Source organism: Dendrobates tinctorius, unplaced genomic scaffold (genome assembly GCF_039654945.1).
Source record: "Dendrobates tinctorius isolate UK_male_01 unplaced genomic scaffold, ASM3965494v1 ptg000078l, whole genome shotgun sequence".
Taxonomy (NCBI): Eukaryota; Metazoa; Chordata; class Amphibia; order Anura; family Dendrobatidae; genus Dendrobates; species Dendrobates tinctorius.
In genome coordinates, this window is record NW_027361746.1 from 969,938 (window position 1) to 985,363 (window position 15,426).

Here is a 15,426-nt window from a genome sequence, read left to right on the forward strand (position 1 = left end):
TGACTCCAGGTACGTGATTTGCATGAGGAGTAGGCGGACATGTGACTCCAGGTACGTGATTTGCAAGAGGAGTAGGCGGACATGTGACTCCAGGTACTCGATTTGCAAGAGGAGTAGGCAGACATGTGACTCCAGGTACGTGATTTGCAAGAGGAGTAGGTGGACATGTGACTCCAGGTACGTGATTTGCAAGAGGAGTAGGCGGACATGTGACTCCAGGTACGTGATTTGCATGAGGAGTTGGCGGACATGTGACTCCAGGTACGTGATTTGCATGAGGAGTAGGCAGACATGTGACTCCAGGTACGTGATTTGCATGAGGAGTAGGCGGACATGTGACTCCAGGTACGTGATTTGCATGAGGAGTAGGTGGACATGTGACTCCAGGTACGTGATTTGCATGAGGAGTAGGCGGACATGTGACTCCAGGTACGTGATTTGCATGAGGAGTAGGCGGACATGTGACTCCAGGTACGTGATTTGCATGAGGAGTAGGCGGACATGTGACTCTAGGTACGTGATTTGCATGAGGAGTAGGCGGACATGTGACTCCAGGCACGTGATTTGCATGAGGAGTAGGCAGATATGAGACTCCAGGCACGTGATTTGCATGAGGAGTAGGCGGACATGTGACTCCAGGTACGTGATTTGCATGCTCCCGGCCACATTCTGACTAGACATGTCCAGCCTTGCTCAAATCACTTGTATGCAACTCACACCTCCACCAGCTCCTGCCACCGAAGGATCCCGATAGCGCGCACACAAAGTGACTGCAGACTTGAACCCCGAGCCTGGATAAACCCTTTTTTTTTCAATACCGACTTCAGGAATCGGGCAGCCTTTACATCGGCATTATAAAAGTCATCCCTTTTATTACCAGATTGTGAACGCCAATTCTGCCACACAGTTCATCGGTAAAGATATATAAAAACATAACCTGGCCGATCCACCTGACACAGGCAACAGTCTCCGATTATGTCGTATATCTCTGTGTATTACGCTACGTCACCAATGCGGGAGAGATCTCACAGCGGCTTATCCTTTTATCTTCGGAGTAATGATTATGGCCATAAATCCACTCGCTCTGTCTTCCCACTAAAGGTTGTGTTTCTGGCAGAGGACAGCTGAAAATGAGATGTGCTTCCAGGTGTAGCACAGTGTTCCAGACTAAGAAAGTCATCCGGATGGCATCTGATATATGAGGAGTACATTCGCTATCCCTGAAAAGTTCTTGTTTTTAACTAATTTAAGAAAAAAGATGGGCACAACACGGGAACGATGAGTAACGCTTATAAAAGTAACAATGGCAAAAATATCCTCCATAACCTGGGGGGCTAATGGATGCAAGAAGCCTCCTCCTTATCACTTACAATGCAGAAGTAACCAAGATGGAAACACAAACCAGGGTACCCAACAATCCAGAATTCACATACCAGCAGTCACATGCTACGGTGAGGTCAAGAAGCGATCATCGAGATCTGTTGAGGGGTGTGCATCTATTCTTATCCCCTTCATCCCACTCCCGAGCCTGTTTTCTTGCACCTTCATGACCAAGCCAAATTTTACAATTCTGACCACTGTCACTTTATGTGGTAATAAATTTGTGACGCTTCAAGGGATCTCAGCGATTGAGATGGTTTTTTTGTAACACATTGTACATTAGGCTATTGGTAAATTTAGGTCAAAATTTTTTGCATTTATTCGTGAAAATATTGTAATTTGGGAGAAAATTTTGAACGTTTCACAATTTTCAAAATTTCAATTTTTACATCCTTAAACCAGTTAGTCAAGTTGTACAAATTAATTTATAAATAACATGTCTACTTTACATAAGCATAATTTTTGAAACAGAATATTTTTTTGGGGGTTAGGAAGTTTGAAGGGTTAAAAGTTTATCAGCAAGTTCAAACTAAATTTACAAAACCATTGTTTATAGGGACCACATCACATCTGAAGTTACTTTGAGGGCCTATATGAAAGAAAATACTGAAAAGTGACACCATTCTAAAAACTGCACCCCTCAAGGCGTTCAAAACCGCATTCAAGAAGTTTACTAACCCTTGAGGCACTTCTCAAGTCCTAAAGCAATGTGGAAGGAAAAAATAAGCATTTTAATTTTTCCCACAAAAAAGGTTAATTAATCCATTTGACTTTTGGAGCCAAAATTGTCTGGAATAGATAGCGGACCCCATGTCGCGTTTCCAGAGTCCCTGAGGTGCCTAAACAGTGGAAATCCCCCATATGTGACCCTATTTTGGAAACTACAGCCCTCAAGGGACTTATCTAGTGTTATGATGATTACCTTGAACCCACAGGCGCGTCACAGAATTTTTTAACTTTGAGCCGTGAAAATGGAAAAATACACATTTCCTGAAAAAATGATGCTTCACCCCCAAATTTTTTATTTTCACCAGGGTAACAGGAGAAAATGGACAGAAAATGTGGTGGAAAACGGCAGTTTGGGTGAATAGAAAAGAAAGATCGCCAATTGAATTCTGGACAGCAATTTTGGCTGGAATAGCTGTGTCACATTTAAGAGCCCATGACATGCCAAAACAGCAGGAACCCCCACAAGTGACCCAATTTTGCAACCACCACTTGAAGACTTTATTGAGTGGTGCAGTGAGCATTTTCAACTCTCAGGCAATTCACAAAATTGGTCTGAGTCAATGGAAACTATCATTTTTTTTAAATGGCTTTGGTCTTAAGTTTCCAATTTTCAAAAGGGATAAACGGAAAAAATGTACGGTCGGTACAATTTGTTATGCAATTTCTCTCGAGTAAGGCAATACCCCATATATGTGGTTGAAAACTACTTTTGAGGCACAGGTCAAAGCTTAGAAGGGAAGGAGCGCCAAATTGTAGTGCACATTTTATAGTTTTGCCTAAACCGCAGAACCCCCCCAATGCTCACCCTATTTTACAAAATACACGTCTCAATTAATTCATCTAGGGGAGCAGTGCTCATATTGACACCAGGGGTGTGTTGCAGAATTTTACACCATTGGACGGTGGAGACAAAATAATTACATTTTTACCACAAAAATTAGTTTTTGCCCCAGATTTTACACTGTCACAAGGAGAAGCGGATAAAAATTAAACCAAAATTTTGCACACAATTTTTGCTGAACATGGCAATACTCCATATGTGGCTGTACAGTACTGCTTAGCCAAATGGCGAGACTCCGAACAGAAGGAGCATTATTGGACTCTTCGAGAACAAATCGTAGAATAGTTTGCAAAATCTATATACAGAGCTCTAAAGTGCCAGAAGAGCAGAATCCACCCCTAAAGGGATCCCATTTTGGAAATTACATCCCTCTGGGAATTAGTCTACAGGTGTAGCGACGATTTTGACTCCATGGGTGTTTGCCAGAAACAAGCAGCAGCGAATGTTGCAGAGTGAAAATTAAGCGGGTTATCATCGTTACAGAAATGGCAAACATGTGGACACTAAATGTGGTTTTGGCACACTTTGGGGCTCAGAAGGGAAGGGGGCATTTGCATTTGGGAGTGCAGAATTCACTGGATTTCTTTTGTGTGGTGAGGAGCCATAAGCGTTTACAGTGCCTGTACATTGTAGCGCCTAATCTATGTAGTGCCCACACATTGACCCCAGCTCGAGCTTCTAGAGACATACACCTGTAAATTAGGCAGACTATCATCGCTATGGAAATGCCAAACATGTGGACGCTAAATCTGGTTTAGGCACACTGTGGGGCTCATAGAGCTCTTCCAGATCCTTTGTGCTACTAGTAACGTTGAAGTACCCTATATTTCCACTGACAGACCCGAGTGGGACTTGCCTTTTTTTTTGTGGATTGATGTGAAGCTTTTGTTGAGAACATTTTACATAACATTTGGGATCACATTTATCTGGCGCTCTACGCTGACCACTTACTTTGAGGTTTCTATTTGAATCTCCGAATGACACAATTCAGATGAAACCCCAGAGGGATCTATTCACTATAATGAGGCAGCAGTTACTCTGGCCTCTGTTCAGGGCTGTCCTTTTCACAAGTGTACAAAACTGTGGTCGACTGTGCTTATATGTACACCTAAAAAGACGAACTACGCCGGATCACAGGCCAGATGGCTTCTACAGTGCCATCATCTGCCTCATTATAGGAAATCTTCCGCCGACGGCTCCGTCTGAATCACGTATTTCAGAGATTTACACGGAAACACCAATGTAAGAGCTCAGCGCAGAGTGCAGGATAAATGTGCACCAAGCCTTACTGTGATCTTTGGGAGGCAGAATGAACTAAACAGCAGGTTAAGAATTGGTTTTAGTTATTTTTTACGCCATTCCTCATGCAGTATAAGTGATTAGACAACTTTATTCTTTGTGTCAGTCAGATTACAGTGATACCAGATTTACAGCAATTTTAATGTTTGGCTGCTGTCACACAATAATTGTGTTTTTTTTGACAAAAATAAAATTGATGAGGCAGCTTTATTCCTCAGGTCAGTACAATTACAACGATACCACATGTATATAATTTTTTTCTATGTTTTGGCGCTTTTACACAATAAAAAATATTTTTATAGAAAAGAATTGTTTTTGCATCGCTGTATTGTGAGAGCTATAGTTTTATTATTTTTCCTGATGAAGCTATATGGCGGCTTGTTTTTTGTGGGACAAGATGACGTTTTCTGTGATGCCATATTTATCTACATTCGTCTTTTTGATTGCGTTTTATTCCACAGTTTTATAGGTATGGTCGTTAAGGATGCGGCGACATCAAATATGAGTACTATACTTTTGTTTTTACATAAATACACGGTATGTATTTTTTGGATTAATATTTTTTTATCTTTATTTTGCGATTTAAAAGAAAAAAAAATGTTTTTAGAATTTTAAAAACTTTTTTTTTAACCATGTCCCTGGATGGGACATCAACTTCTGCTCTGATTGCTGATCTAATACTATTTGCATTGCAGGGCATTAGATCAGACAATTGCACCAAGGGAGGAGGTGTGTCAGGTCCTGTACTGAGAAGGAGTTTGCATGTCCCCAACACCTGGTTGACCCCGCACTATCTTTCGGCCACTGCGCTGTGCCGATCGGAGCAGAGAGGGAGCCCCCTCCCTCTGCCAATCAATGTCGTTGTCACTATTGATAGTGGCATCACAGGGGTTAAACGCCCGCGATCAGCCCTAGCACCAATCGTGGGCGTTGCTGCAGGGTGTCAGGTCTCATACGGTGATGGCCCCAGCTTTTGATCTCATCAGAGCTCGGAGTGAAAATGCGAGATTTTCATGCCATACATGTACAGCAGTTGTCGTGAAGGGGTTGTCCGATCTTAAGTAACAAGTCTGCAATCACATAGAGTAACTGCTGTTATGTAGGTTAAGACAGGACAACATATTTAAAACGTAATCAGTTGTAAATCGCAAACATCTGGCAACTGCAACTCAAACATCGATTTTATAGAAATATGAGGGGTACATCTTATGAAACTTACCAATTTTTCATCTACAGTGATGAGTTCGGTGTCTTGGGTTTGGTTTTGTGCCTGTCTCCATGTGGAAGCACTCAACAACCTGCAAAGCAAGACTCAAAGTTATCAATGATTCAAGGAATAAAATAAAAACAGAAATCTGACATTCAAAATCTATGTTAAAAAAAAAAAAAAAGGGAGACAAATACAGGAACGAGACGCAAAGAAGCGAGCAGGAGGGCGCGGTCAGAAACGCCCAAAGCAAGCAGGAGGGCGCAGTGAGAACCGCCCAAAGCGAGGACGGCGCGGGCAGAAGAGCCCCAGAGACGGCGCGAGCAGAAGAGCCCGAGAGACGGCGCGAGCAAAAGAGCCCGAGAGACGGCGCGAGCAAAAGAGCCCGAGAGACGGCGCGAGCAAAAGAGCCCGAGAGACGGCGCGAGCAAAAGAGCCCGAGAGACGGCGCGAGCAAAAGAGCCCGAGAGACGGCGCGAGCAAAAGAGCCCGAGAGACGGCGCGAGCAAAAGAGCCCGAGAGACGGCGCGAGCAAAAGAGCCCGAGAGACGGCGCGAGCAAAAGAGCCCGAGAGACGGCGCGAGCAAAAGAGCCCGAGAGACGGCGCGAGCAAAAGAGCCCGAGAGACGGCGCGAGCAAAAGAGCCCGAGAGACGGCGCGAGCAAAAGAGCCCGAGAGACGGCGCGAGCAAAAGAGCCCGAGAGACGGCGCGAGCAAAAGAGCCCGAGAGACGGCGCGAGCAAAAGAGCCCGAGAGACGGCGCGAGCAAAAGAGCCCGAGAGACGGCGCGAGCAAAAGAGCCCGAGAGACGGCGCGAGCAAAAGAGCCCGAGAGACGGCGCGAGCAAAAGAGCCCGAGAGACGGCGCGAGCAAAAGAGCCCGAGAGACGGCGCGAGCAAAAGAGCCCGAGAGACGGCGCGAGCAAAAGAGCCCGAGAGACGGCGCGAGCAAAAGAGCCCGAGAGACGGCGCGAGCAAAAGAGCCCGAGAGACGGCGCGAGCAAAAGAGCCCGAGAGACGGCGCGAGCAAAAGAGCCCGAGAGACGGCGCGAGCAAAAGAGCCCGAGAGACGGCGCGAGCAAAAGAGCCCGAGAGACGGCGCGAGCAAAAGAGCCCGAGAGACGGCGCGAGCAAAAGAGCCCGAGAGACGGCGCGAGCAAAAGAGCCCGAGAGACGGCGCGAGCAAAAGAGCCCGAGAGACGGCGCGAGCAAAAGAGCCCGAGAGACGGCGCGAGCAAAAGAGCCCGAGAGACGGCGCGAGCAAAAGAGCCCGAGAGACGGCGCGAGCAAAAGAGCCCGAGAGACGGCGCGAGCAAAAGAGCCCGAGAGACAGCGCGCGCAAAAGAGCCCGAGAGACAGCGCGAGCAAAAGAGCCCCAGAGACAGCTCGAGCAGAAGAGCCCGAGAGACAGCGCGAGCAGAAAAGCTCAAGCAAGAAAAAGAGAATGATCAAGAATGAAATAGAGTGAAGAGCAGGAACAAGAGAGTGCAAAGAAATTACTAGAGCAATAGAGGAATAGCCAAAGAGACTGAGCAAGAGACAGAGGCTCTTATAGAGGACGTGTGAGAGACATACTGTAGAGAAAAAAAAGTAAGAATGAGAGACAAAGCGGACACAAAACTTCTTTTTCGCCTCAGTTACAGTAGTTCAAGATGCTGAGTTTTTGGCAGTCTCCCATTTAGCAGTTCACAACAGGCTGCACTTTATGTCTGCCACAGGCCCCCCGTCACAGAGAGACCGCCGGTGGCAAAAATTGCTCTATGGGAACGTACAGTAGCGGGTTTGTCACGAATAGACATAAGAACACAAAGCTGTAATAAAGCAGCTTGAGACTGAACCCAAAACGATGGCATCAGAGGTGAAGAAGAAAAAGAAAGTATTTGTTAAATTGTATTAGCTGCATGGCTTGAGACAAAAAGTGCAAAACAGAATGGACAGAGGGGGGAAGAGAGGTCTCGAGCAGAATTTAACAAGGTGTGGTTCTTTATTGTAAGAAAAAAATATTGTAATTCCATGTGAGCAAATATTGTAAATGGATGAATCACTGAACATCCACATTTTCCTGAGGCGCAGAATCAACTCAGTCTACGGGAAAAGAAGCAAACCCAATGATGACTGTCCACAGACGTCATTTGAGGTCTGATATTAAAAGTTTAGTTAAAAACCCCACATTATTAAATTAATTTAAAGCAAACAAATTTTTTTTCCATTCAGCAGTTTATGACTTTTTATGCTTTTCTACGTTAAGAGCAGAAAAACAAAAATGATTATGTGATCAGTCTCATGACAGACACCGATGGCGAAAGACAGACTCAAGTGTCAGAGAAAACATGCCATAAGAGGAGATTTTCATTGATGGTATCATGAATTCACTGATATTCTGCTCTATAGTGAAAGAAAAGATGCTGCCATCACTTCGTGTCCTTGGCAGACAACCACCTTTCTAACATGACAATTATCCTAAAAACAAAACTGTTGTATTTCTGAACAGAGTGAAAGTGACTCAGCGGCAAAGTGGCTCCTGATCTGAACCTAACCAAACACGTATGAAGAATTCTGAAGAGACAAGTTGTCATCTCTCTCCATCCAGCCTCCAAAAGAGATTGTTCTTGAAAAATGGAAAGGATTGATGTTGCAATATGTCGCCAGTTTAATTCCATGCCTAGGAGACTTGGTGCTGTCCTTAAAAGTCCTGGAAGTCATAGTAAATACTAGATGTAGAAGTTTTTGATGTGGGGTGTACTTATTTTTGCATCAACTAATTTTAATAAAACTGAAGATTTTGTAAGGAAAGTTATATTACCCTTACTTTCATCTTATTTAAAAAAAAAAGTAAAAAAAAAAAAAATTGTTCTATAAAACTCAGTCTTTAAAAACAAAAAATTCCCCAATAAATTTTTCTTTTGGAAATAAAAAAAACAAAAAGTACACAAATTTAGTATCGCCGCGTCCGTAACGACCCGACCTATAAAACTGTCCCACTAGTTAACCCCTTTAGTGAACCCCTTCAGAAAAAAAAACAAGGCAAAGAACAATGCTTTTATCATCATACCGCCGAACAAAAAGTGCAATAACACGCGATCAAAAAGATCGTTTCGCGTGGGCTTCCTCAGGGGGCTTTAGGAATATATTTTCTTACGTCTAGGGGTGTGACAAACCCAGTCCTTTAGTATTATATATACCACATATTTTACCACTGTTCATTTCCTTTGTAATATTGAACAAACTGTTGCCCATAAATAATTTTAAGTGTATTTTTATATACTTTTATTTTTATGTAATGATAATAAAATTGTCATTGTTTTGAGCATTCCAAACAGCTTTGTGTACTCTTTTTCTCTGTGGTTGAGCAAACATGAAAACCCACAATAAATAGTAAAATCAAACCCCCCTTTATCACCCCCTTAGTTAGGGAAAAATAATAAAATTTAAATAAATGTATTTATTTCCATTTTCCCATTAGGGTTATGGATAGGGTTAGGGGTGTGTTGGGGTTAGAGTTAGAATTGGGGGGTTCCCACTGTTTAGGCTCTCCAAATGCGACAGGGTGTCTGATTTAATTCCAGCCAATTGTGTGTTGAAAAAGTCAAACGGTGCTCCTTCCCTTCCCAGCTCTGCCATGCGCCCAAACAGTGGTTTACCCCCACATATGGGGCATCAGCCTACTCAGGACAAATTGCACATGAACTTTAGAGGTCCAATTTCCACTGTTACCCTTGGGAAAATAAAAAATTGGGGGAAAAAAGATCATTTTTGTGGAAAAAAAATATAATTTTTTTATTTTTATGGCTCTACGTTGGAGGTTCAAAGTGCTCACCATACATCTAGATAAGTTTCTTGGGGAGTCTAGTTTCCAAAATGGTGTCATTTGTGGGGGGTTTCCACTATTCAGGCACATCAGGGGCTCTCCAAACGCTACATGGCGTCCAGCCAATTCTGCGTTGAAAAAAAATGGCGCTCATTACCTTCCGAGATCTGCAATGCGCCCAAACAGTGGTTTACCCCCACATACCGGGTATCAGCGTACTCAGGACAAATTGCACAATAACTTTTGGGGTCCTGTTTCCCTTGGGAAAATAAAAATAGGGAGTGAAAAGATCATTTTTTTGGAAAAAATATTTTTAATTTTACGGCTGTACGTTATAAACATCTGTGAAACCCTTGGGGGTTCAAAGTTCTCACCACACATCTAGATAAGTTCCTTGGGGGGGTATAGTTTCCAAAATGGGGTCACTTGTGGGGGGTTTCCACTGTTTAGACACATCAGGGACTCTCCAAATGCGACATGGCAACCGATCTCAATTCCAGCCAATTGGGTTGAAGAAGTCAAACGGCGCTCTTTCCCTTCCGAGCTCTGCCATGCGCCGAAACAATGGTTCCCCCCCACATACATATGGGGTATCAGCGTACTCTGGACTGCAAAAGTTATTGTGCAATTTGTCCTATTTCTCCTGGTTCCCTTGCTAAAATAAAAGAATTGGACCTGAAGTAATTTTTTTTGTGAAAAAAAGGTAAATGTTCATTTTTTTTAAAACATTCAAAAAATTCCTGTGAAGCACCTGAAGGGTTAATAAACTTCTTCAATGTGGTTTTGAGCACCTTGAGGGGTACAGTTTTTAGAATGGTGTCACTTTTGGGTATTTTCTATCATATACAGTCATATGTAAAGGTTTGGGCACCCCTATTAATGTTAACCTTTTTTCTTTATAACAATTTTGGTTTTTGCAACAGGTATTTCAGTTTCATATATCTAATAACTGATGGACTCAGTTATATTTCTGGATTCAAATGAGGTTTATTGTACTAACAGAAAATGTGCAATCTGCATTTAAACAAAATTTGACCGGTGCAAAAGTATGGGCACCCTTATCATTTTCTTGATTTGAACACTCCTAACTACTTTTTACTGACTTCCTGAAGCACTAAATTGGTTTTGTAACCTCATTGAGCTTTGAACTTCATAGCCAGGTGTATCAAATCATGAGAAAAGGTATTTAAAGTGGCCACTTGCAAGTAGTTCTCCTATTTGATTCTCCTATGAAGAGTGGCATCATGGGCTCCTCAAAACAACTCTCAAATGATCTGAAAACAAAGATTATTCAACATAGCTTTTCAGGGGAAGGATACAAAAAGTTGTCTCAGAGATTTAACCAGTCAGTTTCCACTGTGAGGAACATAGTAAGGAAATGGAAGAACACAGGTACAGTTCTAGTTAAGCCCAGAAGTGGCAGGCCAAGAAAAATATCAGAAAGGCAGAGAAGAATGGTGAGAACAGTCAAGGCCAATCCACAGACCACCTCCAAAGACCTGCAGCATCATCTTGCTGCAGATGGTGTCACTATGCATCGGTCAACAATACAGTGCATGCATAACGCCTTTTTGTATGACCAAACAACTCAATCTTTGTTTCATCAGTTCACAGGACCTTCTTACAAAATGTAACTGGCTTGTCCAAATGTGCTTTTGCAGACCTCAGGCGACTCTGTTTGTGGCGTGCTTGCAGAAACGGCTTCTTTCGCATCACTCTCCCATACAGCTTCTCCTTGGGCAAAGTGCGCTGTATTGTTGACCGATGCACAGTGACACCATCTGCAGCAAGATGATGCTGCAGGTCTTTGGAGGTGGTCTGTGGATTGTCCTTGACTGTTCTCACCATTCTTCTTCTCTGCCTTTCTGATATTTTTCTTGGCCTGCCACTTCTGGGCTTAACAAGAACTGTACCTGTGTTCTTCCATTTCCTTACTATGTTCCTCACAGTGGAAACTGACAGGTTAAATCTCTGAGACAACTTTTTGTATCCTTCCCCCTGAAAAGCTATGTTGAATAATCTTGGTTTTCAGATCATTTGAGAGTTGTTTTGAGGAGCCCATGATGCCACTCTTCATAGGAGAATCAAATAGGAGAACTACTTGCAAGTGGCCACTTTAAATACCTTTTCTCATGATTTGATACACCTGGCTATGAAGTTCAAAGCTCAATGAGGTTACAAAACCAATTTAGTGCTTCAGAAAGTCAGTAAAAAGTAGTTAGGAGTGTTCAAATCAAGAAAATGATAAGGGTGCCCATACTTTTGCACCGGTCAAATTTTGTTTAACCCCTTCACTACCAAGGGTGGTTTGCACGTTAACTCCCGGGCCAATTTTTACAATTCTGACCACTGTACCTTTATGAGGTCATAACTCTGGAAAGCTTCCATGGATCCCGGTGATTCTGACAGTGTTTTCTCGTGACATATTGTACTTCATGTTAGTGGTAAAATTGCATTCAAATAACTTGCGTTTATTTGTGAAAAAAACGGAAATTTGGCGAAAATTTTGAAAATTTCGCAATTTTCCAACTTTGAATTTTTATGCCCTTAAATCACAGCGATACGGCACACAAAAAACTTAATACATAACATTTCCCACATGTTTACTTTACATCAGCACAATTTTGGAACCAAAATTTGTTTTTGTTAGGAAGTTATAAGGGTTAAACATTGACCAGCGATTTCTCATTTTTGCAACACCATTTTATTTTTAGGGACCACTTCACATTTGAAGCCACTTTGAGGGGTCTATATGATAGAAAATACACAAAAGTGACACCATTCTAAAAACTGCACCCCTTAAGGTGCTTAAAACCACATTCAAGAAGTTTATTAACCCTTTAGGTGCGTCACAGGAATTTTTTGAATATTAAAAAAAAAATGAACATTTAACTTTTTTTCACAAAAAAAATACTTCAGGTTCAATTTTCTTTATTTTACCAAGGGTAACAGGAGAAATTGGACTGCAAAAGTTATTGTGCAATTTGTCCTGAGTACGCTGATACCTGATATGTGGGGGGGAACCACTGTTTCGGCGCATGGCAGACCTCAGTAGGGAAGGAGCGCCGTTTGACTTTTTCAATGCAAAATTGGCTGGAATTCAGATCAGACGCCATGTCGCGTTTGGAGAGCCCCTGATGTACCTAAACAGTGGAAACCCCCCAAGTGACCCCATTTTGGAAACTAGACCCCCCAAGGAACTTATCTAGATATGTGGTGAGAACTTTGAACCCACAAGGGCTTCACAGAAGTTTATAACGTACAGCGGTACAATTAAAAAATCATATTTTTTCCACAAAAATGATCTTTTCACCCCCAATTTTTATTTTTCCAAGGGTAACAGGACCCTAAAAGTTATTGTGCAATTTGTCCTGAGTACGCTGATACCCCATATGTGGGTGTAAATGACTATTTGGGCGCATAGCAGAGCTCGGAAGGGAAGCAGCGCCATTTGACGTTTTTGGCTAGAATTGAGATCGGACACCATGTCGCGATTGGAAAACCCCTGATGTACCAAAACAGTGGAAACCCCCCACAAATGACACCATTTTGGAATCTAGACCCCCCAAGGAACTTATCTAGATGTGTGGTGAGCACTTTGAACCCCCCAGTGCTTCACTGAAGTTTATAACGTCCGGCCGTGAAAATAAAAAAATCGTATTTTTTCCACAAACATCATCTTTTAGTCCCCATTTTTTTATTTTCCCAAGGGTAACAGGAGAAATTGAACCACAAAAGTTGTTGTCCAATTTGTCCTGAGTACGCTGATACCTCATATGTGGGAGAAAACTACTGTATGGGCACACGTCGGGGCTCGGAAGGGAAGTAGTTACATTTTGGAATGCAGACTTTGATGGATTGGTCTGCGGGTGTCATGTGCGATTGGAGAGCCCCTGATGTACCTAAACTATTGAAACTCCCCAAAAGTGACCCCATTTTGGAAACTAGACCCCCCACGGAGCTTATCTAGATGTGTGGAGAGCACTTTGAACCCCCAAGTGCTTCACAGAAGTTTATAACGCCTGGGCGTGAAAATAAAAAAAACATTTTTTTCCGCAAAATTATATTTTTTCCCCCAATTTTTTATTTTCCTAAGGGTAACAGGAGAAATTGGACCCCAAAAGTTGTTTTGTAATTTGTCCTGAGTAGGCTGATACCCTACATGTGGGGGTAAAACACTGTTTGGGCGCATGGCAGAGCTTGGAAGGGAAGGAGCACCATTTGACTTTTTCAACGCAGAATTGGCTGGAATTGAGATCAGACGCCATGTTGCCTTTGGAGAGCACCTGATGTGCCCAAACAGTGGAAACCCCCCAATTATAACTCCAACCCTAACCTCAACACACCCCTAACCCTAATCTGAGCCCTAGCCCTAACCCTAGCCGGAAAATGGAAATAAATACATTTTCTTTTAGTTTTATTATTTTTCCCCTAACTAAGGGGGTGATAACGAGGGGTTTGATTTACTATTTATGGCGGTTTTTATTTTTGGCAGCTGTCGCACGCTAAAAGACGCTTTTTATTGTAAAAATAGTTTTTGCATCACCACATATTGTGAGCTATAATTTTTCCGTATTTTGACCCACCGAGTCATGTGAGGTCTTATTTTTTGCGGGACGAGTTGACGTTTTTATTGGTACCATTTTCGGGCACGTGACATTTTTTGATCGCTTTTTATTCCGATTTTTGGGACGCCGAATGAACAAAAACCAGCGTTTCATGAATTTCTTTTGGGGGGTGCGTTTACACCGTTCCGCGTGCGGTAGAATTGATAAAGCGGTTTTATTCTTCGGGTCAGTACGGTTACAGTGATACCTCATTTGGGTCGTTTTTTTATGTTTTGTCGGTTTTTTGCAATGAAAACTATTTTATATAAAAAATAATTATTTTTGTATCGCTTTATTCTGCGAGCTATAACTTTTTTATTTTTTTGCGGATGATGCTGTGTGGCGGCTGGTTTTTTGCGGGACAAGATGACGTTTTCAGCGGTACCATGGATATTTATATGCGTCTTTTTGATCGCGCGTTATTGCACTTTTTGTTCGGTGGTATGATAATAAATCATTATTTTTTGCTTCGTTTTTTTATTTTTTAAGGGGTTCGCTAAAGGGGTTAACTAATTGGACAGTTTTATAGGGCAGGTCATTACGGACGCGGCGATACCAAATATGTGTACTTTTATTGTTTTTGTTTCTTTTTATTTTGAAAAAATGGATTTATTGGGGAATTTTTTTTTTTTTTTACTAATTTATTTAGCGATTTTTTTAAAATTATTTTTAACACTTTTTTTTTTTTTTTTACTTTATTACCTTGTCCCAGGTGGGACATCACTGTCCTGTGACAGATCGCTGATCTGTCACATCACAGATCACTGTGACAGATCAGCGATCTGTCACAGGCACTGCTGCAGACTTCCTCATGCCTGCGCTTTGCAGGCAGTGAGGAAGTCAGCTCCCTGCAGGCCCCCGTCGCCATCTTGGATCCGGGGGCCTGTAGGGAAAGAGCCCCCCCGCAGCAGCGCTGCACATTGCGCTGCCGTGGGGGGCTCAGGGAAGCACGGAGGGAGCCCCCTCCCTGCCGATGCTTCCCTTTAACCCCCGGTACACCGCGATCGCGTTTGATCGCGGTGTGCAAGGGGTTAACGTGTCGGGGGCGGTCCGTGACCGCCCCTGACACATTGTGCCGGGTGTCAGCTATGATAATTAGCTGACACTCGGCCGCGATCAGCGGCGCTCACCACGTGGGCGCCGCTGATCGTGATGACGTAATATTCCGTCCATGGTAATTAGGTCCATGGTCACATGGACGGAATATTACGTCATTTGTAGGTAAGGGGTTAAATGCAGATTGCACATTTTCTGTTAGTACAATAAACCTCATTTGAATCCAGAAATATAACTGAGTCCATCAGTTATTAGATATATGAAACTGAAATACCTGTTGCAAAAACCAAAATTGTTATAAAGAAAAAAGGTTAACATTAATAGGGGTGCCCAAACTTTTACATATGACTGTAGTTCCCTCAAAGTCACTTCAAATGTGATGTGGTCCCTAAAAAAAAATGGTGTTGCAAAAATGAGAAATCGCTGGTCAACTTTTAAAACTTATAACTTCCTAACAAAAAAAAAAAATTGGTTCCAAAATTGTGCTGATGGAAAGTAAG

The 15,426-nt window shown here is 42.6% G+C and overlaps 1 protein-coding gene across 1 annotated transcript in view; it reads right to left on the bottom strand.

The window, feature by feature from the left end:
• NDUFS4 (NADH:ubiquinone oxidoreductase subunit S4) overlaps window positions 1–15,426 on the bottom strand; it is a 218,561-nt gene that overhangs the window by 132,831 nt on the left and 70,304 nt on the right. The window contains exon 2 of the mRNA XM_073583390.1: window positions 5,469–5,547. Within this exon, the coding sequence (XP_073439491.1) occupies window positions 5,469–5,547 (79 nt within the window). The remainder of the gene's footprint in view (window positions 1–5,468; window positions 5,548–15,426) is intronic.